The sequence below is a fragment of the Myxine glutinosa genome, chromosome 9, assembly GCF_964187855.1.
Source record: "Myxine glutinosa chromosome 9, kmMyxGlut1.1, whole genome shotgun sequence".
Taxonomy (NCBI): Eukaryota; Metazoa; Chordata; class Myxini; order Myxiniformes; family Myxinidae; genus Myxine; species Myxine glutinosa.
In genome coordinates, this window is record NC_136269.1 from 135,076,541 (window position 1) to 135,104,434 (window position 27,894).

General features: G+C 46.5%; 1 protein-coding gene across 3 annotated transcripts; it reads left to right on the top strand.

Annotated features, from left to right (window-relative positions):
- Window positions 1-42: 42 nt before the first annotated feature.
- On the top strand, window positions 43-27,440 carry ZFAND1 (zinc finger AN1-type containing 1). Of its 3 annotated transcripts, XM_078784969.1 has the most exons (8): window positions 43-258; window positions 6,262-6,304; window positions 17,240-17,279; window positions 25,113-25,243; window positions 25,355-25,440; window positions 25,587-25,726; window positions 26,079-26,234; window positions 27,132-27,440. In XM_078784969.1, the coding sequence occupies exons 1-8, from the start codon at window positions 204-206 to the stop codon at window positions 27,288-27,290; spliced, it is 810 nt and encodes a 269-aa protein (XP_078641095.1). In that variant the 5' UTR covers window positions 43-203; the 3' UTR covers window positions 27,291-27,440. The 3 variants fall into 3 exon arrangements, with proteins under 3 accessions (XP_078641095.1, XP_078641096.1, XP_078641097.1); XM_078784970.1 differs by lacking the exon at window positions 17,240-17,279 and having other exon boundaries at window positions 6,262-6,369; XM_078784971.1 differs by lacking the exon at window positions 17,240-17,279 and having other exon boundaries at window positions 70-258; window positions 25,060-25,243.
- Window positions 27,441-27,894: the final 454 nt, after the last annotated feature.

Genomic DNA, 27,894 nt, shown 5'->3' on the forward strand with positions numbered 1-27,894 from the left:
TTGTAAAAATAATATTAACAACAACAACAACAACAGCTGGTTACTCGGTTTTAATAACTTTTCCGGTTTGGGCGTCGCGTTTCGGTGCTTAATATGGCCATGCTGAACTTGATACGTGGGATTGCTGTGGTGTTTCAAGCTCTCAAACAACATTAATACGAACGATGTGTTAGACAGAATAGAGGAGGTCGTGGCAGCGGAGAATGGCCGAAATGGACGTAGGACGGCAGTGCAGCTTCCCAAGCTGTAAACAACTTGGTGGGTTTGAATGCGGAGCCGTTAATGTGTTCGAGTTTAACTAAGAGTGACGTTTTTGAGGTGGAAAAAGCGTGACGTCATTGTTTTATCTTCACAAGTTATTACTTCCTCGCATTTTTTTTTTTCCTTTCATCTTCTCTTGATCTCCCTTACGATATTGTTCCATTCCAAACATGCAGCACATTCTTCTGACGTGTACCCTTATTTGGGAGGTGTATAGGCAACTGACATCTGCCTCAACCATAAGCCTCAACCTCAACCATAAGCCGAGAACACGTGTTAGATGTAGTCCTAAGCCCAGATCACATGTTAACTTTAGCCATAAGCCCATATCACATGTTAAATGTAGCCATACGCCCAGATCACATGTTAAATGTACTAATGAAGAGCAGGGCTCTTGCTTGAGACGGACGAAGTGACGGGCAAGACACAAACTCGTCCGAGAAGATGTTTATTGTAAAAACCAACTCGGGAACTCTAAAAAGCCCGTTTATCGGGCTGCATATATATCACAACCAGAAAGCACAACCGAAAGCCCCGCCTCTCAGACGAGGCGCGCTTTGGTGGTCACGTGACCGACAGGTGCAAAGGATTATAACCGCACGCACGACACGCTTTGGTGGTCACGTGACCGGCCACCCCGGCGCCGTGGTTTTCCCGCCGGTTACGTCATCGGCTGGAGCAAGGAGATTCTGTTGTTGGTCTCGCTTGGGGGACCCATGGGTCGCTACACACGCCCCCCCAGAATGGACTTGATCCAGGAAGGTCAACCTGAGGGGGGCCCGGATGACCCGACCGAACCGACCCCTGGCCAGTCGCGGGGGGGGGGGTCCGGTGTGGTGGCGGGTGGTCGGACGGGGGGTGCAGTGGACGGGGGGCAGCCGAGGGACCGGGCAAGTCCTCGGGGGAGGCTGCCGAGGTTCCCCGTGGGCCTCCCGAGGTTGCAGTTCGCGGGTGCAGTGCCGAGAAGGCTCGAGCGGTGCACGCAAAAAGCGGGTGAGCCAATCGAGGGGCTGGTCAAGGCCTCGGGGGAGGCTGCCGAGGTTCCTCGCGGACCTCCCGAGGATGCAGGGTCGGAGAAGTAGTTGCGGTTGTAGTTGTAGGTGCGCGAGGGTGACGAAGCGGCCGTGCCGCGAACGTCAGCGCGCGCGAAGGCGACGAAACAGCCGTTCCGCCAACGTCAGTGCGCGCGAAGGTGACGAAGCAGCCGTGCCTTCGGAGGGTCTCAGAATAGGTTCGCCCCTCCGGTCGTAGAGGAGGAGCCGAGCGCGGTGCGCGAACCTCATAGTCATGGCCGTCGTCGTTACCGAAACTCCGGCATGTCGAAACCACGGTCGAAACTGCGCCCGAAGCCGTGCGGGAGAAGCCGGCGTCACCAGCCTAGGTGGCTTCCCTGGCTAGGGCGTGCTTGCCGTGTCCGTTCGCAGCCCCCGAATCCGTTCGGGGGCAGTCGGGGTCACCAGTGAAGAGCAGGGCTCTTGCTTGAGACGGAGAAGAGCAGGGCTCTTGCTTGAGACGGACGAAGTGACGGGCAAGACACAAACTCGTCTGAGAAGATGTTTATTGTAAAAACCAACTCGGGAACTCTGAAAAGCCCGTTTATCGGGCTGCATATATATCACAACCAGAAAGCACAACCGAAACCGAAAGCCACGCCTCAGGCGAGGCACGCTTTGGTGGTCACGTGACCGACAGGTGCAAAGGATTATAACTGCACGCGCGGCACGCTTTGGTGGTCACGTGACCGGCCACCCCGGCGCCGTGGTTTGCCCGCCGGTGACGTCACCGGCTGGAGCAAGGAGATTCTGTTGTTGGTCTCGCTTGGGGGACCCATGGGTCGCAACACTAATACGCCCAGATCACATATTAAATGTAGCCATATGCCCATGTCACATGTTAAATTTAGCCATAAGCCCAGATCACATGTTAAATTTAGCCATAAGCCCAGATCACATGTTAAAAGTCTCGTCATGTTGGTGGAACAATCACAACATTCCAATCCCAATGTTGAAATTAGCAGGCATATTGACAGTTTAACTTTTTAGATTTTCTTTTGCTTCTATTTTACATGACTACCAGAAACTAAAATAAACTATGACATCACTAACCCGTAAACTAAAATAAACTATGACATCACTAACCCGTAAACTAAAATAAACTATGACATCACTAACCCGTAAACTAAAATAAACTATGACATCACTAACCCGTAAAATAAAATAAACGATGACATCACTAACCTGATATGAAATGTGCTGAACAAACTTAGGTATAATCCGACTTGGGCTCCCATAGGTTTCCTCTAGTATCTTTCGTGCTGCGATTCACAGATTTTACCCAGAGAATTCTTCTCTCAGGTTCAATATCTTTGACTTGGTATCAAATAAAACGAAAGTTCTAACTGTTTTTCTTTATTGTTCGTGTAATTGAAGATACAGCAACTTTTGACCATGGCTGCAATTACAGAAATATCGAAAGAAGGAAATATACATGTAACCTGTGAAGGTAACAAGTGCAACTCAGGTATACAGTACATGCACGCAAGACGCGTCTTTCCCCTTCGAGTTCGTTGCTAAGCGGAAATTGCATTATGGGGCGACAAAGTTCCCGGATGTCCGACCCCAAAAATGTACTGTAAACGGTGGGACCTGTAGTACGTTCTCCCACCTGGAGGCTACATGAATCATGATACACATTTACATAGAGAATTTGCATCCCTCCTCTCCACCCCAAAACCATCGGCAAAGATTAATAAAAACACCCCTATGCACTAATTGAGGTCATGCTGATCCTATGTAGCAAGTCTGGATGCAATCAGCTCAGAACTGTAGGAGGAGTAGCGTGACAAACGCACATACAAACAAACGCACACCGGTCCGGAATTATAGAAAGGATTACACATTTTACAGCATATGATACAAGCCTGAAGTGTCCAACGGATCCGTTTGTGCTCCATCATTGTCATCACAGAGAGTAATTTTTCGCCATGTCCTGTGGAACATTTATCGACCATTTGTGGGGTGATGCCACCAAAAGGAAGTCTCACTTGATGTTTAAGATCATCGGTGGTTTTGTTGCGCTGCTGTGCAACAATCTCTTTTATGAAGCCCCAAAGGGAATTATCACATGTTGACTGGTACAGGCTTCCAGGTGGCCAGTCAAGTGGAGCAGGCAGCCCTGGTGACCCAGGACCAATCCAACATTCCCCAAACACCTCATTAAGGTATTCCCCAATAGTGATGGTGTAATGTGCTGGTGCCCCATCCTGCTGGAACCACGCATGGTACTTAACACCAAGGTTTTCCAGTTGTGGCACAAACCAATTTTGCAACATATCCAGATAAGTGGGCTGATTAACTGGATTATCAAAGAAATATGGTCCAAATAGTTGTTTACGATCAATCCCAGGATTCCCAGCCCATGTCATGACACATGGAGGATGATGTTCCACTTCCTCATAAAATGTGGGTTCTCCTTGGACCAGAACACATGTTCGGGTGACACCGTCACAATTTCGGTCTTCGAGGCCGGCCGATATAGTGGGGCGGCTTAGCCCAAATATTCAAAAGAATTGTGCATTTTGTGATACAAGCACCAAATTTGGCACAAATGTACATTAATATGTTGCGAATATGTAGCCTTGGATTGGTTGCCTGAAGAAAAATAAAATGTGGAGCTCCAGAAACTGGAGATGCAACTGCAGATCCAGGAAAGGTATTTTATTTTTTTTTTATTTTTTTTTTTTTTTTGTATACTGAATCGAGGCTCGTGAAAGAGCTAACATTTATTTCACAAACAAATCAACCAGACAAACAAAATATACAAAAAGAGGGAGCAGAAGACAAGATGGGGAGAGAAGGGGAAGCACACAACCACAACATTTGAGAGCAGGGAGAAGTGTGGGAGGGAGAGGGCTTGGGGGCAGGAGGCGTGGGAAGGGGAGGGGGGTGGGGGGGGGAGAGGTATAAAACACAAGGGGACCGAAATTAGCGGGGGTAGAAAAGATCAAGGTTTTGGATGGGGGAGGATAAGAGATGGTGGTGAACAGCTGTTTTAAAGACCTGGAGGGTGGAGTGGGATTGAAGAGAGTGAGGGAGTTTGTTCCAGAGGCGGGAGAAAAGAGGAATGAAGGAGTGAAGGTGAGCAGAAAGTCTTGATTTTTTTTTTTTTTTTTTTTTTTGGTATACTGAATCGAGGCTCGTGAAAGAGCTAAAACTTATATCAAATAACTTATAAGTATAATTTATAAGTCTTGATTGATTTTGATATAAATTGATATAAATTGATTGATAAATTGATTGATAAAATTGATAAATTGATTGATATTGATAAATTGATAAATTGATAAATAGATTGATAAATTGATAAATTGATTGATATAAATAACTTATAAGTCTTGATTTTGGCAGTTTAACCATAAGAGGGTTGCAGGCAGATCTTGTGCGACCTGTAGGAATATTTGGGGGACAGAGCCCAGAGAGGGCTGGGGGGGCAAGGCCAGAGAGGAGTCGGTAGAAGACGGAAAGACCACCAACCTGCCTGCGGTGAGTGAGTGAAAGGCCCTTGGATTTGATTTTGGGGTCAAGAGGTCAAAGGTCAGAGTCTGAAATAGGTGTTCCTTACCGTCGTAAGAATGGCTAAATAGTGTAGCAGCATAGCAAACCTGTTGTGCATTTTGTGATACAAGCACCAAATTTGGCACAAATGTACATTAATATGTTGCGAACATTTTCAGATATTGGGCCACTTGAAATTCCGTAATTTTTTTTTTCAAATTTTTTCAAATTTCGTAATTTCAAATTTTTCGGGTGACACCGTCACAATTTCGGTCTTCGAGGCCGGCCGATATAGTGGGGCGGCTTAGCCCAAATATTCAAAAGAATTGTGCATTTTGTGATACAAGCACCAAATTTGGCACAAATGTACATTAATATGTTGCGAACATTTTCAGATATTGGGCCACTTGAAATTCCGTAATTTTTTTTTTCAAATTTTTTCAAATTTCGTAATTTCAAATTTTTCAGGTGACACCGTCACAATTTCGGTCTTCGAGGCCGGCCGATAGGCAAAGTGTGACCGGAAGGGACGAGGTTCTCCTGACCACGTGGCCCTCGATCTGGGAAGCGAGAGGCGTTCCATTAGTGGACGCGCCCCTCACGCCCGACTTTTGGGCTAAGCCGCCCCACTAAAAGGGAACTAAGTCAAACTTGGTACAAGTTTGTATAACAACGTAAAGATGAACTATTATATTATGGTGTCAAGAGGTCATAGGTCAGAGGTCCAGTTTCGGAAAAAGTCTGTTCCTGCACTAACTTCTTAACCAATGATGGGAATTTGACCAAACTTGGTACAAGTATACATTATGATGAAAAGATGAACTGATTAGATTTCAGCATCAAAGGTCAGAGGTCATGTCAGGTAAAAATGTAATACTTGAAAACAGCTGAAGGGATTGAAATCAAACTTGGTACAAGTAAAAATAATAATGTGGGCGGAGGCATATTGGTCGATGTCACGATGTTGAAGAGTGCCATTCTCGTTTTTAAATAAATAAACTTCTTGAACGGCCACAATTATTCCCACGTTCTTGTGTCGTTGACCGGGGGAAGCTCGGTCCAAGTCTTTCACTAACCAGCTAGCCAGGCCTGATGTTTGATTAAGGTTATGGCAGGAATTTGTCATATGTTCAGGATGCTGGTGATAGCTCGCTTACTTTTCACAAAGGACTTCACAAACGACTTCACAAAGGATTTAACGTCCACCAACTCATGTCAGTAGACGGGACACAAGTTTAACGTCCATCTGAGGGATGGCACACACATTGATGAATCGCCCCGCCTGCGAACACCAGGACGACAGTTTCAAGTTTGTTCATAAATCATTTTTAAAATTTGATTTCAGAAGCAGAAGTGTGGCTCATCCAATTAAAAGAAGCCCTCTTTTTGGTGTATTTAAAACATCGAATGATTTTATCAATGCCTCATTATCGTTCATCTGTTTCAGATTTTCTGCCTTTCATATGTGACCACTGTGGACATGTATTCTGGTGAGAGTAACACAACTGTTCACTTTGTAACACATCTGCTCAACTCTTCCAACACACCTGCACAGGTACACACCTGCTCACTTCTGTATCTCTCACTCGAGAATTGGCTTCGAGGCATTCTGGAGCCGCAATTAATTGGTTGCAATGGAAGCGTAAAATTGCTACCGAGGAAGTCAATGTGAATACCTCTTGTTCTGATAGTTGCTTTGCTCCACTAAGTCTGTACCGCTTCCCGTATACTTTAAGAATTATCATGTGTATCTAAGAAAGAAGGGATGTCAAGAATGAATTATTGTTAAAAAGTCATCGATGATGTTTTATTATCAGTCAGTCAGAAAATGAACACCTGCTCCAATCCCGAAGTTTAATCCACTTGAATTGGACACATCTACAAAAAGGTATAAAACTATGAAGCAAGCATTTCAACCGTCATAAGGCAACGGCTACCATCATAATGCAATGGCAAGTACACAGCATATTGTTTATCATCATCCGTACCAAACTTGAAGCCGGTCTATGCAGAAAATGAATCCCTACCTCCAGACAGGTGTTTATATATTCCACGAACAACTCAAGCGGTCGGGTCATAGAACTGCATCTTTAATGAGTGGTCATGGGAGGAGGGACGCTGCGCGGAGATGTATTCCTTAGTTTCATATGACATTATCCAAATTATTGTGGAGGAGTTTCTGGATGGTGATGTGCTTGCTAAACGATTTAAAATGTGCTCAATTATCTGCAGGTAATGGTTTGCATATATAACAAGAAAGAGCAATGAGAGATTGCAAACCCTCGCCAGGATGTGTTTTCAGTGGTTTTTAAGGCTTTTGTGTTAAAACAAATATGGTGGCCGAACCACGTGACCGATTACGTCGTCATTTTTTTTCTCCACCAATTTATCCCTAGATTATGCTCAAGAAATATCAGCTTGATCGGATGAAGTTTTGTACTTGTCGAATTATGACGTCATAATGGAGGCACCTATGACATCATCATTAACAGATGTTATTCCACATGGAGAGTTCTTTACAATGAGCCATGTCTCAATTTTTTCTATGCAGCGCTTTCGGAGATATGGAGGTGCAATCTTTTCGGTTTTTCCAAGATGGCGGGCAAACCACGTGACCGATGATGTCATCATTTTTTTTTTCGCCACCAATTTATGCCTACATGACGCTCAAGAAATTTCATCTTGATCAGATGAAGTTTTGTACTTGTCGAATCATGACGTCATAATGGAGGCACTTTTTTTTCGCCACCAATTTATGCCTACATGACGCTCAAGAAATTTCATCTTGATCAGATGAAGTTTTGTACTTGTTGAATCATGACGTCATAATGGAGGCACCTATGACATCATCATTAACATATTTTATTCCCCATGGATAGTTCTTTACAATGAGCCATGTCTCAATTTTTTCTATTCTGCGCTTTCGGAGATATAGAGGTGCAAAGTTTTTCGGTTTTTCCAAGATGGCGGCCGAACCACGTGACCGATGACGTCATCATTATCATTTTAAAAATCAACCGGTGGAGTTGCACCTTTGGTGAAAATTTCCTGTTAATCGGACCAAAGGTTGCAGAGAAAATCATATTTATTCTGTGCGGACAAACAGACAGATGAAAAATCACTCATAGGGTGACACTTGGCAAAACAAAACGAAATAGAATGGCACTCGGTAGAGCATCCTTTTGACCTCAAAAATAATTCGTGATTGAATTCAGTGACCTGATATGCAAATCGTCTTCAAAGTTTAAGTTAATCGGATGAAAATTGACAATTTTAGAAATTTGGCCTATGTTGACCTTTTGGCCTATGTTGACCTCAAAAATAGCTGGTGGTTGGTTTCACTAACCTGATATGAAAATCCTTTTCAAATTCCAAGTCAATCGGATGAAAAGTGAGGATTTCAGAAATTCGAAAAAATTGGTTGACCTTTGGCCTATGTTGACCTTTTGGCTTATCTTGACCTCAAAATAGTTGGTGGTTGGTTTCACTAAGCTGATATGAAAATCATTTTCAAATTTCAAGTGAATGGAATGAAAATTGAGGATTTTTGAAATTTGAAATTTTTGTTGACCTTTTGCCCATGTTGACCTTTTGGTCTATAGTGATCTGAAAAATACTTGGTGGTTGAATTCAGTTAGCTGATTTGAAAATCCCATTCAAATTTCAAGTGAATCGGTTGAAAATTGAGGATTTTAGAAATTTGAAATTGCTGTTTACCTTTGGCCTATGTTGACCTTATGACCTAAGTTGACCTCAAAACTAGTTGGTGATTGGTTTCACTAAGCTGATATGAAAATACTTTTCAAATTTCAAGTGAATCAAATGAAAATTGAGGATTTTAGAAATTTGAAATTGTTGTTGACCTTTGGCCTATGTTGACCCTTTGGCCTATGCTGGTCTCAAAAATAGTTGGTGGTTGAATTCAGTTAGATGCTATGAAAATCCCATTCAAATTTCAAGTCAATCGGATGAAAATTGAGGATTTTAGAAATTCGAAAAAAATTGTTTGACCTTTGGGCTATGTTGACCTTATGACCTATGTTAATCTCAAAAATAGTTGGTGGTTGAATTCAGTTAGCTGATATGTAAATCCTATTCAAATTTCAAGGCTGAAAATTGAGGATTTTAGAAATTTGAAAAAAAGTGGTTGACCGTTGGCCTATGTTGACCTTTTGACCTAAGCAATATATAGGATTTTGTCGGACCACAAACTCTACCAATTGGTGAGGTTTCGTGAAGATTGGTTAAAAACTGTGACCTGTAGGCAAGTAAAAGTGAGCGAACAGAAAAACACACAAACCAACACACAAACACACACACACAAACAAACACACAAAAAAACACACACACCAACCGGAGTCATCAACATACTTGCAAAAAAAAAAAAAAAATTGCCAGGTAACAAACAAACGGACTCAAATGCAATACCGTCACCTCAAGGCGAAGGTAACTAGAACGGCACTCGGTAGAGCGCACACCTCCACCAGGCTAAACAGCTTACGTTTTGTATCCCACTTATAGGCCGGATCTGCACCCTGACCTGAATCAAAATCTAAATGAATTAGTTCTTGTCACACACCCAACCTGGCTACCAAGTTTCGTCCGAATCCGTCCATAACCTTTTGAGATATAATGTTCACAGACAAACAGACAGAGGGGAAAAGATAACCTCCGTGCAATTTCGGTGGCAGAGGTAATGATGATATGCCTTGTTACTGCAGATCTGATCATCCTACTCTGCATACTTTTATTAATCATTGATGATATTGTTACAGTTTTTAGAACCTTCACTAGTAAACTTTAGTAAATGTTTCCCTTATAAATGTTCCCCTGTACATATCCCCATCAATTGGTTTGTTAAAGATCGCACCCTAGTTAGTCCATGTACAACACGTAGCGAACCATAGGACCTCTCCGTAGTTATTTCATTATTATGTGTTTCAGTTAAGGATCTGTTCCCAGTAGTTGAATCTGCGTTGCATTAATCAAATAAGATAGGCCCCTTTCAATTTCCCCAATCGCCTCACCCACGTCTCCGCAAAGTAACGGTCGAGCAGCGTTCGCTGCCCCTTGACTTGGTTCGTTTGATTGCCCCAAGCCGCCATTAGCCATGCGGTCAAGCCGAGAAAGAAGGGGGCGGAGCCCCCAGAATAAGGTGTGGCACGTCGACGCGTCGGCAGAGGTGGAGTCAGCAAGCCCTTACCGGCCAACCAGCACCGCGGTGAGCCAACCGGTAGGCGTGTTATCAGAGCCGGCGGCTTGATTCGAACACGAACAATAAAAGCGGCTGAGAGGGACTGCTTCAGGAGAGAGACGTGATCAGTCGGGTGAGAAGGTACCAGTGGTGTGAGAGGGTTCAAGAGTTGCGAGAGAGAGACGCGTGAGAAGACGGAGCGTCCCAGTCCCATCGCTATATGCAACGTCCGCTTGCGGTGAACGATACGCGCTCGCTGCCTGCCAGGGTTTTCCCGCCACGACGCGAGTCGACTCCTGGAGCTGGACCTCGACGCCTACCGTCTGCCTGGGCCTTCTCATCCCTTCTTCCAGTCATTCCTGCCTGCTATTCCCCTTTAGTGTAAGTCTGTTTGTCTGTCCTGTTTGTTGTCCTGGGGAATAATTTTAGGCTGCCCTGTGTCTTCTTCTTCTTCTTCTTCTTCTTCTTCTGTATATTACTTTCGTTTCTTCTTTGGTTCTTTGGTTTTGTAAATAATTAATAAATGTCTGGTATTCCTTACTTTGGTTTCTTCTTTCCCCCGATCGCTTTAGTCCCTTCTTTCGATTGAGTACCTGTGGCACGATTCGGCCAACCGCAATAGTCGGGTTTAGTCCTTTGTTAATGGCTCGGGCTGCGGATTGCTAAACTGCTCGGCAAATACCATCTTGTCCGTGGTTCGAGCGGTACTTGTCTCCCTGTTTTGCGGAGGGATTGGTAAAGGTATTCTGGAGAACACCTTGACCAATAACCCTGACCAATTTCACCCCGCAAAAGAGCGTTATAAGTACCAGGACCAGAGACGGCCGGCTTAACAGGCCAAGGGGATTAACCCCCCCTTGCTAAGGGGAGTGCCGTCTCTGAGATCTGTAACAATTGGTGTCAGGAGTGGGATCTGGAACCTGGGACTAAATTTATTTACACCAAATTTTGGACACCAATTGTGCTATTGGCCGTAACAATTGGTGTCGGGGAGTGGGATTTGAAGCCCGAACCAAATTTTATTCCATCGAAAAAATTTGGTCGGCATTACGAGCGGCCGAAATTTATTATTTAATATCCAAATTATAGTCGTGCCATGGATGGTCAAGGTGATCGGGTGCCGGTAGGGGAGAATGAGGGGTTAGAGGCAATCCAGGACCCCAGGGAGGAGGAGAGCAATGAAGGTGCGGTAGCGGGGGCTGCAGGCACACGAAATGGCGGCCTCCCGTGCGTGACGGCGATAGCCGGGCCCGCAGTGCCAATGGACTGGGGCCTTTTGATGGTGCATTTCGGTGCCTCTCTGATGGGTGACCGTAAGGGATTCGATGCAATGATGGCTACCCAGGGGATAGACATGGAAAAAGTGAGGCACGAAGCAAGGTACAACCCGGATGGATTTCAGGAGCAAATGAACGCCACGGCGAAAAGAGTACAGGAAGACATTGACCGCAGATCGGGCGAAAAGGTTGCGGGGGTACGCGATGAGGTAACGCGAGTCGAGGAGCGCGGGAGCAGCGAGTTGGAGCAAGGCGCAGGTAACTGGACCGGGGTAGAAATCGCGACCCGGGGTATGGGGAAGCCGGCGACCGCCGAGGTAGAAAAGGAAATTTTATTCGGAACAGCGGTCGTCGAGGGAAAGAAAAAAAAAATTCAAATCGAATCAATCGAACCAATAGTGGTGGAAATTGGAATTGGAGAGACCGCAGACGTAGAAGAGCACTCGCGGAGTGAAGGAATGGAAATTGCACAAAGTCTGGATTCGCATCGTGATGCTGTGCTTATTAACCAAATGGAAAGTTTGCAGGTGTTGGAGCGAGGAGGAAGAAGCGCACAGGTGAGTCGGTCTGTGTTTGGTGCAAAAATAATTTTCGCGTGCTTGGGATCAAGGCGTAACCCGGGCGCTCGTAAAAGGTCCGTGTTGCGCTGTGTGGATGGCAATGGCACACGTGTGAGGAAAAAGTGTGCGTCGAAGAGTGAGTGTGTTACAAAGTGTGGGAGTAAAACCGAGTGCGAGCGAGAATGCACGTCAGAGTGTATGTGTGATGAGAGTGATACGGAGAGTGAGATGGATGAGGAGCGGGTGCGAGAATGCACACTTGGAATGGTTGAGCGTGTGCGAGGAGGCACACCTTAGTTGGTGGTGGAGCGCGTGATGGGGAGTGTTACAGGGGATGTAACGGAATAGTGCACGCCTGTGGTAGTTACGGAGTACGTAACGGGGGAGAGTGCACGCGAGAAGTGTGCGAACGATGAGTGTGCGCCAAGGTGTGTTATGGAGTGTGCGGACAGCGAGTGGTGTGTAACAGAGAGTGCGGTGGTGGAATTGACGGGGAGTATGGGATGTATGAGCAACGAACGGAACGAGTGGTGTGAGCATGTACGGGGAGCATCGACGTTAAACGGGATAGCGGTTAGACCGACGTTTAGCCGACGCGAGCTCCCGGTCCGTGCTGGGCGGTGTGGGCTGCGGGAGCCGGCGGGGATCGGTGTCGCGTCCCTCCTGTTCGGAGCGTCGTGCACGATTCGGGCCGGACCCCGCCCTGCACGATCGAGTCCGCGCTTTGCCGGGCAAGGCGACCAGCCCGGTTCGAGGGAAGGTAGGAGGGATCGGAATGGCGCCCCCTTGTGGTGGCGGCGTCCCACCTGGGCAGGGTTGGCCCACCGCGCATGGGGGCGAAAGGTCCCGCGCCGGGATGGTGCTTTAAACCTTGGCCCAACCAAACCTCCTCCCCTGAACCGAAGGCCGGACGGACCCAACCGCAGTAGACCAAACCACCCGTATGCATTGCGCGGCTTTGCGAAGCCGAGCTTTGATAATGCAACGAAGCACCGAGGCTCGTAGTTTAATGGACTGTGATGGCGATAGTGATCGTGTAATTGTTTGAAATCGATAGGGAATTGGCTTGGAATTACTAGTGATTCGAAATTGGGAATAGTGAATAGGATTGGCAAATTTGATGGGTAAAAATGATTGGCAGTAATGATTGACAAATTTGATTGGCAAAAATTTGATGGGCAAAATTGATAATGGGAGATGTCCGATGTAGAGGGATGGTAAATCCACCATCCCTCACATCCACCCGGGCACATGAGCAATAGCTATGGGGTTTTGGCTGTGTAAACTAGCCTGGGAGGGTTAGGTTAATGATAGGAATTTAGAGAAAGATGACAATAGGTAACTGTAGATTTAAGTAGTGACATGTACCTGTAGTGGGGACGTAGAATAGCTTAGTGGGTTATAACGACGAGGGAGCGCAATAGTATAAGGGGCGACTGGGAAGCGCGAGTTTCAGAAGGGGGTAGTCAACTTAGACGATGCAGTGTGTGTGCAGGAAGTTCTTTGTGGTGAGCATGATGATTGGCATGATTGTGCATTGAGCAGAGTATGGTGAAAGGTGTGATTGTGAGTTGTATTGAATGAATGAGCCTGGGAGGAAAGACGGGTGCATGTGCCACCAGGTGTACAGGTGACACCAGGTGTGTGGGCACAGGTGTGCGGGTGAAGCACAGGTGTATGGAGGATAACTAGTATGGAATAGATGGTCTGGAGTGAATGGAGCATGGAATAAATGGAGAATGGAATAGATGGAATGGAGTATGGAATGGATGGTGTGGAGTGAGTAGTGTGGAATATGTGGAGTGGAGTGGAGTGGTTGGTGCGAAAGGAGTGGATGGGGAAGATGGACCCCTTTCACGAGTACCCGGGGAGGGTAGTTTAAAAGTAGGTAGAGGGAGTAGGTAAATTGTGGTTGGATATTGGCATCTGTGGTGCGTGTGGTAGAATGGTGTTTGGATGGGTGCATTAGTGAAGTGGAAATGGCTGGGCGTGTGGCCTGTTAGTGTGTGTATGGTTAAATGGGCACTCCGCCACTGTTAGGATGTCGGCCAGGTGAGGCCGCAGGTGGGCTCTGGGAGCCAGTAGAGTTGTTCAGTGGGGCCCGAGGATCCGGAGGACGGACCCGGGTAGCCCAGTGCCAGAGAGGGGAGAGCGCCAGAGGCCTTCCCCAGGTAGATAGGTTAGGGTAAGGAGCAGGTAAGCTCGGAGGCAACTACAGTGGCGGAGGTGTGCAGGTGAGTAGACCTGCTGGTGAGCCACACGACCCAGCCCGGAAATTGTGCGAAGGCACAGGGAGTTGAATCGGGGGAGTGAGACCCCAAATTGATGAGCACCACAGTTTGGTCAATGGGAGTTCGGTTCTTAGAACCGCAGAGAGTAAAGTGGCCAATGGTTTTGCAGGGAAAGACCCCGGGTAGAGTAAAAGTGTTAAAGTCATTTAGAAGGTAGTTAGGATAAAGGATCTCTTCGCACCATCTACATCCACTCACCAAGGTGACAAGACTCCACACCATGTGATTTTTGCAAATGTTTTGGAATGGTGAGACGCATCATGACGTAGGGGTGACATTGTGCTTGTTGTTCCATCTCTTCCTCCTTATGAGGAATTGATGAGAAATTGGTTGATGGCAAATTTGAGAAATTGGGATTGTTGACGAATCTGGTATAGAGGGGAGATATGGGGAAGACAGGACAATAGAGACAAATTTGTAAATGTGTAGAGTTTTGTAAATACGGAGCAAGGGTAGAGTAGGTGACAGGGGGGGGTGACGTACGATAGGGACGAGCTTTCTCCGCTCGCTCCCATGCACACCTCACCTCTGCATTACCTTGTATTGATGTGGACCTTTGTGACCTTGCTCCGATGCTTGCTGTGTCCTTTCCTTCCCCACTCACGGCTTGTTTCTTTTGGGTCTGGGGGGGGAGTGCGCAGGTAGCCGCACTTGTGTGCCCGAGCTGCCGATGCACAGCCTGCCTGGATCGATACACCAGCATATGGACCGCATGACTTGCGGCCTAGCACCACCATATGGACCACACGCTTCTGTGGCCATGCACACACACTGATGGACCCCACGTGTTGGGGCCTGGCCCCTCTGCTGGGACCGGCCATGATGGCCAGAGAAGAGTTGGCTGGCGGACCACGGTGAGGTGGCCCCTTTTGCCCTACAGGTGGACCACCCATAGTTGGCCCCTGTGGGCCCTAAATAAAAATGGACGCGTTGTGTGCCTTTTTATTATTTTCAAATAGGCAGCAAGCAAAGAACAAGAAGGAACAACATCAGGAAGAAACATTGGCCAGCAGAGTAGGAGGAGCAGAAACAACAAGAACCGGTCAACAGTTTGTGTTTTTTAAATTTGAAATGTGTGAAATGAGCACTGGATGGTGCTTTGGTGTTTTTATGGTGCTTATTGGTGCTGATGGTGCTTTGGTGCTTTGTGATGCTCTTGTGCTCGGGGGTGCACTGCAATATCAATTGTGCATCCCCGGGCACTTGAGTATGGTGTATCGGTGCAGTGCAGTGCATGCTCTTCCTCTTTTTCAGAAACATTTTTTTGTCTCCCAAAATGACAGGTCTTGGGTTCACATTGTAAATACCAAATAGTTGTTTTGTAAATAATGCTCCCCACCAGCTTCATGTATAGTTTGAAGACCATTCCGCAATTCGGTTATTCTGTGGGCGTGAGTCTGTTAGGTAGGATGCAACGTAGCAGGCGGGACATACGTAGTTGTTTTAAAACTGTCGCACTCAGGGGTAAGGTTAATAGTAGAGGGCTGCTACACCTGAGTGTCACATTAAGTAAAGTTAGTTCAGGTCGAGACGACCCTAGAGGAAAAACGGGTGCTGTGTTACGGTTTTTAGAACCTTCACAAGTAAATTTTAGTAAATGGTAAACCTTATAAAATGGGAAATAAAATGGTAAACCTTAAACACTAGTAAACCTTATAAATGTTCCCCTGTAAATATCCCCATCAATTGGTTTGTTAAAGATCGCACCCTAGTTAGTCCATGTACAACACGTAGCGAACCATAGGACCTCTCCGTAGTTATTTCATTATTATGTGTTTCAGTTAAGGATCTGTTCCCAGTAGTTGAATCTGCGTTGCATTAATCAAATAAGATAGGCCCCTTTCAATTTCCCCAATCGCCTCACCCACGTCTCCGCAAAGTAACGGCCGAGGAGCGTTCGCTGCCCCTTGTCTTGGTTCGTTTGATTGCCCCAAGCCGCCATTAGCCATGTGGTCAAGCCGAGGAAAAAGGGGGCGGGACACAGGAACAAGGTGTGGCACGTGAACTTGTCATCAGAGGTGGAGTCAGCGAGCCCTTACCGTCCAAACAGCACCGTGGTGAGCCAACCGGTAGGCGTGTTATCAGAGCCGGCGGCTTGATTCAAACACGAACAATAAAAGCGGCTGAGAGGGACTGCTTCAGGAGAGAGGCGTGATCAGTCGGGTGAGAAGGTACCAGTGGTGTGAGAGGGTTCAAGAGTTGCGAGAGAGAGACGCGTGAGAAGATGGAGCGTCCCAGTCCCATCGCTATATGCAACGTCCGCTCGCGGTGAACGATACGCGCTCGCTGCCTGCCAGGGTTTTCCCGCCACGACGCGAGTCGACTCCTGGAGCTGGACCTCGACGCCTACCGTCTGCCTGGGCCTTCTCATCCCTTCTTCCAGTCATTCCTGCCTGCTATTCCCCTTTCGTGTAAGTCTGTTTGTCTGTCCTGTTTGTTGTCCTGGGGAATAATATAAGACTGCCTAAGGCTGCCCTGTGTCTTCTTCTTCTTTTTCTGTATATTACTTTCGTTTCTTCTTTGGTTCTTTGGTTTTGTAAATAATTAATAAATGTCTGGTATTCCTTACTTTGGTTTCTTCTTTCCCCCGTTCGCTTTAGTCCCTTCTTTCGATTGAGGACCTGTGGCACGATTCGGCCAACCGCAATAGTCGGGTTTAGTCCTTTGTTAATGGCTCGGGCTGCGGATTGCTAAACCGCTCGGCAAATACCATCTTGTCCGTGGTTCGAGCGGTACTTGTCTCCCTGTTTTGCGGAGGGATTGGTAAAGGTATTCGGGAGAACACCTTGACCAATAACCCTGACCAATTTCACCCCGCAAAAGAGCGTTATAAGTACCAGGACCAGAGACGGCCAGCTTAACAGGCCAAGGGGATTAACCCCCCTTGCTAAGGGGAGTGCCGTCTCTGAGATCCGTAACAATATATTTAGAGGTCATCATACGTTTGACTCCCCTCTGTTAATACCTTTGGCTTTCTGGGCTCAGCTGCTGGATAAACTCCATCGAGATTCTATCAGTAAATCCTTGACAATCCATTAATGTCACAAACTCAAGTTCCTGATTGTAAGTGTGATAACCACGACTTGTGTCATCTTTCCTTTAGTGTTGCACATCGGAAAAAGGATGATCATGGCTGCACAGAGGTTCGTAAGAGGTCAATCTGATGGCTCGTCATCATTTGCTTTGCATGATAAGGGCAAACATGTTCCCGCCTCAACCCCCTGAGCATTGCACCACCTGTACCTGTTTATTGCAAATCTGACCACACATTGTGTACCATTCCTTGTATGCCCAGTTGCCCCATATTTGGTGTGCTTACTCTTGATAGACTGTGTATCCTTGGTTTATACTAAGTGATGGGTCAGAACCTTCTGGATTATGGGAATCGGAGGTTTTATCATAAAGTTGATAAGACTTCGTTGACTGGTGTGATGGCTCGAGCGTCCGCTCCGAGTTTGACAGGTCTGCGGGTCAAACCCAGGCCGAGTCATAGCAAAAAGTTGGTACATGATCGGTGAGAGATGTGCGGTGAGAATGACGGCACCATTGTACACAAAGTGCCCCAGGAAGTAACGGCACTTCCACCAAGCTCATTGGCTGTGTTTGTCTCGTGTATTTGTCTGTCTGCCCATGTGTGTGAGATGGTTGTGTAGCAGCTCCACTACGAGCCTCAGATCCTGTAAGAAAAAAAAGTTTGTTGTAGAGGAGTTGTGTTAGTGAAAGCACGAAGATGATACAAAGTGAAGGTTTTTGAAAAGTAATCATTCATTACTTTTTTTTGGAAATAATGTTGTAAAGACTAATGATTTTAAAATAATGTTGGAATGCATTGTTACGCACACTCGCCTCTAAGCTGTCTAGCCTGGGTTTGAATCCTGCCTCGAGTATAAACTGTCATCCCGGTATTTCACAGACATGACGACTCATCAATGTGTGTGCCGTCCCTCGGATGGACGTTGCACGGAGTGACCTGTCTGATGGCATTATTTAGTGAGCGTTAAACATCCCATGGTGTCTGTCGTGAATTATCACCGGCGCCATGAACAAATGACCAATTCCTGCCCTGACTTCCTGCGTCAGAGTGGCGACCCATCCAGTATTGTGACCCGAGCCAATAAACTGCTTCAGTGCAACCAGCGACCTGCATAGAGCATGCTACATGATCTCAATGCTTTATGAATACAAGATAACGGTAATAGTAGTACGAGACGGACAAAATATGCAATAATTAAACTATTACAAAATAAAACTAGATGGTATTCATAGAATACTTACCCTGTGCAATCAACTTGTTGCGAGCCAACCCTTCTGTTTTTTTTTTCTTTGATCCAATATGGCTGCCAGACCACGTGAGCGATGACATCATAAATTTATATTCTCTAATATAATTGTTGCATAGATCACGCTCTATACATTTCAAACTGATCAGACTAAGCGTTGTCCATGTCGAATTATGACGTCATAATTATGGCACCAATGACGCCATCGTTAACAACACCTATTCCCCATATGGAGTTCTTTACAATGAGCCATGTTTCAATTTTTTCCATGCAGCGGTTTTGGAGATATATAGGTGAAACATTTTTCGGTTTCTCCAAGATGGCGCCTGCACCACATGACCTATGACGTCATGATTATCATTAAAATATTTGAAAGGAGGACGCGATGTTGAAAACTCAGGGATGGTGAAAATTTTGTGTCCATCAGACCAACAGTTGCTGAATTTTTAAAAATAATCTGATAAGTGTTGTACTTGTCGAATTATGACGTCATAACGACGGCACCGATGACATCATCATTAACATATCTTATTCCCCATGGGGAGTAGTTGACAATGAGCCAGGTCTCAATTTTTTCCATGGAGTGGTTTCAGAGATATAGACGTGCGAAGTTTTTCCAAGATGGCGCCTGTACCACGTGACCTATGACGTCAGGATAATCATAAAAATATTCTACATGAGGAGGTCCTCCTATGGTGAAAATTTCATGTCAATCGGACCAACGGTTGCGGAGAAAATGAATTCTTTAAATGCAGACACGTACGGCACACGGCACACTTACGTACGCAACTGAATGCTTACCCCCGCTTGTTGCCTCGCGAGCGCAGGGTAACAATATAACGGTAATAGTAGTGCGAGACGGACAAAATGCGCAATAATTAAACTATTACAAAATAAAACAATTATTTGATTATAATCGATAGTGCTGCGAGGGTGAGGGTTCGATACTGAGATGTCTCCTTGGCATGCTTGTAGTATTCGAGCCACGTATCCCCGGCGGTTTAGGCCGCAGTGTAGATGGTAATGAATGTATGCCTACTCTGCACTGTGCCTAGTCATGTGGGGCAGTGGGCAAAGCACAGCTACGCTGGATCGTTAACTAAACAGACGCGTTGACTTTGCTCATCGAACAGAGTCACGCTTTCATAATCATTTGGGGTTTCGAACACATTCTTGGGAGCGATCGCAGCGTTTGCGGAGGTTTTGTGAACGTGAAACGAGTCTCTTTCTTGTGTATTTTGTATCGCACTGTGAATCATATTTTGAGATGGAGTAACGTTCAAAAGCGTCGTACTTAAAGTTTGTATTCGTTAAACTAAAATAAACTTGCACTGAAATCCGACAGGGGGTTTCCAGGCATGCAGCACTGGGAATGATGCTGCATTGGGAATACTGATAAACTTTCTCTTCATTTTTCCCTCAGGAATTCCGGCCAAAGTATTCAATTGTGTTATGAATTTTGGGTAGGGGCATATATAGATCCAGGTAGATCTGCATAGGTAGATGCTCCGATGTCATGAAGAAGAAGACCATCTCAATATAAGTAAGTCAGGGACCTGTCTAGCCCGGTTTGTCGGAGTAAGCAGCGTATCTGTGTCCCCGCCACGAGGGGGCGGGGCTTGGTAGCTAGGATTAGGGCATAAGGATAAGATTCCATTGTGCGTCGTTCCCTCTGTGATCATACCTGTGTCCCGTATAGCAACGCACCCATAGACATTAGCTAGGCCCATTAGCACACACACATTAATAAATTCCCCCCCCCCCCCCCCCCCTCACAATGACTGACCGCAAGAACAAACAGGAAGCGGCCGCGCACAACGCCGGCATGAAGACAAACATTGTACAGGCAGGCCGAGAGCCACGCCCAGGAGAACTCGTGATTGGCCAGGGGAGGGGCGAGTAACAACCAGAGTACAGATTGGAGAGGAAGGAAGATGAAGGACATGCGTCACTGATTGGCCACCACCGATGACACTAACACCAAAGGCGCAAGACGCTCGGCCAATCAGTGAGGAGGGCGCGAAAGAACCACAAGAAGCTATGCGCGGATTGGAGGGGAAGCGCGAGTGACGTCAGACGACGTCTGATAAAAGGGAGCGGAGACGGACATTTTCTCTCTTGGCTCTTCCTTCTTCTCTCTTCGCCCCTTCGCCTCTGCCTCTCCTCCCGTCTTGCCTTCTCTTGCGCTTGGACCTGTTCTTGCCTTTGGACTTTGGTGGAGAGACGGAGCGCTGACGATTCTCTTCCCCTGCGTTCACATACAAACGACGAGCGAGGCTGCGGATGGAGCGCTGACGAGCGATCGCGTGGGCACTCTGAGGGCCGCTCCTCGCCAACGACCAGGCAGTTCCCGCCAACACCAGCGCTGCATCGGACGAACGCGCTCGATCCCTGACGATTATTGACGAACCACAAAGATAAGCCCGCACCACAGAACACAACGTTTTTCTTTCATTTATCCTTCCATCTGTCCTGTTGTTGAAGTCTGTGAGTGGGATCCCACCCTAGGTTTATTTATCGTTGCGTCCATTGTTCTCGGGTTCCGAATAATAAATCGTTTATTTTTGTACATCATTCCATTTTCGTTTGAGTTACTTTTTGCAGGTTGAAGACTGCGCGCGGACCGTCAGGTAAATATCGCCGCTTCTTCTTCTTTCCTTCTTCCTCCCGCGCATAGAGTGAAATCCGCCATTGACCCAAACGCCTCAAGTAAGCTCGATTGCTATCCGTGATTCTCCGGTATTAACCAAGGGGAATCACACGACAATATTTTCAAGATCTGAAAAGCTCCGTCCCCACTAAATCATCCATTTCCTGCAACTTTTATTTTATGACATTTTCTCGAATTTGCCCTCCTTATTGGACTTTTTGAAAACTTTTTTTGAAAAAACCCCTCTTTACCCTTCCCCCTCCCCCACCCCCAAAAAAGGAATTTTCTGTGTGGGCACATATATCCCACCATATGAGTGATCTTCCTCCAAGCCTGCAACACGTTCTTCTGACATGTCCCTTTATTTGGGCGTTGTATACGCTACATACCACTACCTCGATGGCTCCCAAAAATAAAAATGAAGGGAAAACATGCGTACCGCTTAATGTGCATATACAATACATCGTGGTTATATATCTAGGATAATTACAATTTTACCACTCCCCCTCCACAAAGAAAGAAAATGGCAACATGGGTGATTAATTTAATTAATTATGTATTTTTCAAAACTTTATGGAATCAAACAAAACGTGCACCGGCAAAACTTCAGCGTGCCCTCATCAACCCCTGAAAGTTTACGCTTCCCAGGTCAAATTCCCTCGGAGGAGCAGATGAAACGTACAACACACTTTCCCTCCATTATGTGGAGAAATCTCGAATACGGAATACTCTGAAGGTGGACAGGGTGCTCCACAGGCCACAGATTTACACGGGTTGTTTTGTTCCGCATTAGATTTTACGGGACAAAATATCGCAACAATGTACAGTGCAGTACACTCAACTCAAACATCACCTCTCTGCCAATAACCTGTATGAAACATTCCAATCCGGATTTCCGCTCCTACCACAGTACTGAAACTGCTCTCCTCAAAATCACCAACGACCTTCTCCTCTCCTCTGACGCTGGCAACCTCAACATTCTCATCCTCCTCGACCTCAGCGCCGCCTTTGACACCATCGATCACACCATCCTCCTCACCCGACTTGAAACCACCTTTAACATTACCGGCACTGCCCTCTCTTGGATTAAATCATACCTCTCTGACAGACGTCAGTTCATCTCCATCAATAACTGCAAATCCCCCACTGCTCCCCTCCCCCAAGGTGTCCCCCAAGGTTCAGTTCTTGGCCCCCTCCTCTTCATCCTTTACCTGTCCCCCCTCGGTCACTTAATCCGCCGTCATGGTCTCCAATTCCACTGCTTCGCCGATGACATCCAGCTTTTCATCTCCACCAAGTCCATCTCCACCGCCACTCACTCTATCCTGACAAACTGCATCACTGAAATAAAATCCTGGCTTCAAATCAACTTCCTCAAACTTAACTGTGATAAATCTGAAATAATCATCATTGGCCCAAAAACGCTCACCAAGTCCACCCATAACTTTGCCCTCAACATCGACGGTTTCCCAGTATCCACCTCCCCTCACATCCGGAATCTTGGCATCATCTTTGACCAAACCCTCTCCTTCGACAAATACACTAAACAGATCACAAAGACAGCCTTCTTTCACCTGAAAAACATCGCCCGTCTCCGTCCATCCCTCTCCTCCGTGGCTGCAGAAACCCTCATCCACGCCTTCATCACTTCCCGTCTGGACTACTGCAATAGCCTCCTTTATGGTTCACCCTCAACAATCACCAATAAACTCCAATACATTCAGAACTCCGCTGCCCGTCTACTCACCCATTCCCGGACCCGTGACCACATCACCCCCGTCCTTTACAAGCTTCACTGGCTCCCCATCTCCCAGAGAATCCAGTACAAAATCCTCCTCTTGACCTACAAAGCCCTCCATAACCTGGCCCCATCCTACCTGGCTGACCTCCTCTCCAGACACACTCCCACCCGCAACCTCCGCTCTGCTGGTACCAACCTCCTGACCCCCCCCCCCCCCAATCCGGACCAAATTTAGATCCTGGGGGGACAGGGCCTTCTCCATCGCTGCTCCCACCCTCTGGAACTCGCTACCTCACACCATCAGAGACTCCTCCTCACTCACCACATTCAAAACATCACTCAAGACCCACCTGTTCAACACTGCATTCAACATTTAACCCACAGCATCTAACCCCTGACTATCTCCTCTCCTTCTCCCTCCTTTTGCTTTGAATATTTCCCTATTGATTCTTCTTTTTTGCAATTGTTTTTATGTTTTGCTATGCATTATGTTTTGCACTCTGTCAAAGCGTCTTTGGGCTTCCTGAAAAGCGCTATATAAAATAAATGCATTGTTATTATTATTATTACAGTAGACCATTTTGGTATCGAAGGGGAATTCCTAAGGTTCACCTCGGTGACCACTTCACTCGGGTTCATCTTACGAAAATTCACCAAATGTCTGTCCGTCTGTTCCCAGGTACCGCAAAAACGGCTCAACCGATCGCAACGAAATTTTGGGTGGGTAATCCGGGGACCCCCTGGAGTAAAATAGGCTATATTGTTTTTCCAATTTTCCAGTTTTTCCAAACACGATGGAATAATATTTACCGATATGAACAGTGATGTGGCTTTTATTGAAATTCTACAAATACTGTTTAGATTTTGATGATTTGTGTGTGATACGATTTAACGGATGTTTATATAAATCGTTTAAAATACAAAAGGCCTTCAATTTCTGATATTTTACCTTTTCATTTGGGCCTCCCAATTGAAGCCCCGCCCGTAGGGCAGGTACCGTTGCTCGTTTGGGTAATTGGTGGACCCGTTGCCTTGTCATGTCCAAGCCCTTCGAGGATGTCCGCACGGTACGACTGTTAAACAGCCATTTCCGTGACATTGAGCACAATGGTTTGCTGGCTTCCACAAACAAATTGACAATGATCGATCAGGACAAGGCGGATGAAAGTGGTGAACGAGACGAGCGATATTATTCGGATACCCGAATCAAGCGGCCGATTTCGGGCCTAGGGTATGTAATTGCGAGTACTTTATATCGCGTGTTTGATTTTACACCCCCCATCTCCCTCCACCTTCACCCTCGATGTACCCTCTTGTTCACCTTTCCCTGAAGGCAGCACAATCTCGCTCCTTCGACATAGATTATCCATCTGAGCCACAGGCACAAGAAGAATGGACCAAATTACTTTTATCCCTACTTCCAATTCATTGCGGCTCTTTGGAACGCTTTTCCTGATTGAAGCCTTCATATTTTCCTCGGATTTTTGAATTCCTCTCGTTCTCAATCTGTTGTGATGTGAGCCACGCGCTCAGTTGTCAACAACATCCTATAACACCCCTCTGCGTTACTTCCCCCGTCTATCGGCACCCTCCGTCATTCCAATACCATCTAATAACCTTGTGTGCTGATGTTATCGCGCCGTGTTATATTGAATGAAATCGTTGCTTTCACGACACGTATCTCGCACTGCCATTTTCTTTGTGTGACCTTGACTTTGTGTCAGGCTCCTCTAACCTCGATATGAAGCTCATGGAGGACTCGTGCATCAGATGGCATGAGCGGACGTCGATGTACCTGCACCAGGAATTTAATTACAAGGTGTACCGTCGCTCGGAGGGACGTTCGGCCGGGCATCCCATCTGGCAGCATTGCTCGGCGCACGTTGAATATGCCAAGGTGTTCTTTGATGAAGGGTGGACGAGTTGTCACCATCATGAACGAATTACAGATTCTTGCTCAAACTGCCTTCGGTCGACCGTCGGGCCTGGCGAGCCAGTTCGTGAAAGACTGGGCCCATAAACTTTCGCTTGCTGATCCCGCAAGAAAATGGGACCAATTGGGACCGTTGAAGAGGGGCCATGAGTATACTCTTGCATGAATTGCAAGGACATTTGTAGAATGGACAAATACACCGAGTACATGGGATTTGAAACCAACGTTCCTCGCATCATGAGCCACGGGTTCGGATGGAAATTTCAAACGGGCCAATTCTCTCTATTTATTTGATGATTGTGTGTGTGTGTGTTACTAGATCTGAAAGCTATCCGAGGCTGCCCTCTCACCCCCAACTCTTCCCTTGCGCAGCCAGAGAAAAATGTCCACGTCTCCTCTGCTGAACCACATAAAGAGCTTTACAGCTGTTCTGTGAAGTCGTGCTGCCAGAAGGTAGCCATTTGTATCACCTGCACGGACTGCCAACAACAGTTCTGCGTCCGGTAAGCGTTGTGTTTACAACTTTACTTTACTTTAACTTGTACATGTCCTAATCATTAACCCCTTACTGCTTTGCCCTCACCCAATGAATTATTGTTCTTTCATCTTGACAGCCATCGTCACCACTCGGACCACGACTGTGTTCATTTGCACCAGGCGCCGAGCAGGAGTGCTCCGAGAGGAAGAGCGGTTGTTCCTGGTCAGTTGGACTCAATATCAGTACAGTAATGGTTCAATAATAATAATAATAATAATAATAACGGTTTGTAAATACGATATTACCGACGTGATATCAATAGATCAATACACAAATTTTAATTTATTAATTTACTTATTTCCCGAAAGATCAAGTGAAGAACTCGAGCATCATCCAGGTTAACGATACCAAATGTGGCCGGCGTGGTGCACGGAATCCCCAGGTGGCTGCTAAGGTGGCACTGATGCGGTTAAAGCAGCAAGCTGCGGGAAACGAGTCAATTCCACAGGTACCGTGTCCACTATCACAGGTGTATGTGTTCACCACCACCACAGGTGTGTGTGTCCCCCAATACCACAGGTGTACATGTCCACCATTATACACCCAGGCTTATTAATCAACCATTTCCTTCGCTTTTTATAAGCTACTTGACGTCACTGATATTGGATGCACCTAAAAAAATGTTCTTCAAATTGACAAACATGAATCGTTGCACCTGTGCATGGGGTCTGGGACATGCAGTTGTAGCTGTGTGTGCAATCCAAGAAGAGCAGTTGTATGTGTGTGTGGGATCCAGGAAGAGAGGTTGTGCCTGTGCGCGGGATCCAGGAAGAGCGGTTGTGCCTGTGCGTGGGATCCAGGAAGAGAGGTTGTACCTGAATGTACACGTGTCCCTGGATGGGCGGAGTGACCAGCTGCCGGTGTTTGTCTCCAAGTACTGGACAATTGGGAAGGTTTTGGACTCCGTAACCACTGTGGCAAAAGTCCGTAGTGACAACCATCTGCTGGGTGCACAGGCAAGTCCGTGTTATTTCTTGATTCAATCAGCAGGTAGATATTTTGTAGGTGTAGATGCATGGATAAATTAGCATATCTTAATCAATGTGGTCTTTTACCTAAAGCACCTAAAGGTGGTTAATCAATGTGGTCTTTCATGCAGTACTGTTTTTTTTGTTTTTTTTGTATACAAGATCGAGGCTCGTGTAAGAGCAACATTAATCACAAAAAAACAAACTGACACATAAAACATATAATAAAGGGAGCAGGAGACAAGATGGGGAGCAGGGACATCAGGAGATCTGTGGGAGGGAGAGAGCTTGGGGAGAGGAGGCATGGGAAGGGGGGTGGGGGTGGGAGAGGTAAAAAAAAAACAAATGGTTACTGCTAGGACTTCCAGGAAAGAAGTCGGTATTTTAAAAAAGTGGATCTGGGGTGAATTAACGGGGGTAGAAAAGATCAAGGTTTTGGATGGGGGATGGTGGTGAACAGCTGTTTTCAAGACCTGGAGGGAGGAGTGGGATTGAAGGGAGTGGGGGAGTTTGTTCCAGAGGTGGGAGTAAAGACGAATGAAAGAGTGAAGGTGAATAGAGAGTCTTGATTTTGGCAATTTAACCAGAAGAGGGTTGCTGGCAGATCTTGTGCGACCTGTAGGAATATTTGGGGGACAGAGCACAGAGAGAGCTGGGGGAGCAAGGCCGGAGAGGAGTCGGTAGAAGACGGGATGACCACCAACCTGCCTGCGGTGAGTGAGTGAAAGGCCCTCGGAGTTAGCTTCATCGCGGGAGATTCCAATGATTCTGAAAGCTTTGGTTTCAACAGCGTGAAGACGAGCTAGGTGTGAGGCAGGAGCATAATTATTCTATTATTAATAATTCTATATTATTTCTATAAACGTTGTCGTTTCTCTTCCGCAGAAGGTACGGCTGTGTGACGTGCACTCTCGGCAGCCCTGGCCTTTGGAACAGCGACTGGAAAAGTTAATTCTTGGGAAAACTCCGCTTGATAATTCGATGGAGGTCCTGCTGATCCGCGAGGGAGAACTCGTCGAGGAAAATGATATACTGGGACAATAGATCCAAGACTCTTGGTCTGTTTGGCTCGAACTGTTCTCATATAATGGTCCTGAACACTGATAAATATGTCAATGTAAAAGGATAAATATCCAGGTGTGTTGGTATTTATTGGCTGGACCAAGATCAATACAATGTCTTGATATTGCTCCTCATTATTGCTCAGGAAGGCTTTCATTGAAGCACGGTGTATCAAAGTGGGGTAACTCGGTTACTAGGCCGGTGGTTGGTTACTAGGCCGGTGGTTGGTTACTAGGCCGGTGGTTGGTTACTAGGCCGGTGGTTGGTTACTCGGCCGGTGGTTGGTTACTAGGCCGGTGGTTGGCGTGCGTCGAGAGCGCAATAAGCCATAGTAATCAGTTCAAGGTGGACGCCATCGATTAGCTTTACAGATTTCCTTATCGCCACAGCATGTTCGACGGGGATTTCAAAAATATTGTTCCAAGCCAAAGGTGAGTCAGACAGGTGACGTAAGTGTAAGGGTAATAGCAGGGTATAAATTAAAATCTTGCCAAGCACAGCGGGGAAATCTTTCAAAGTTCCGCATCGCAAGGTACGACGTGGAGCCATCGTGTGCAGGTTGCATTGCGGAGCATCTTTTGGCCAT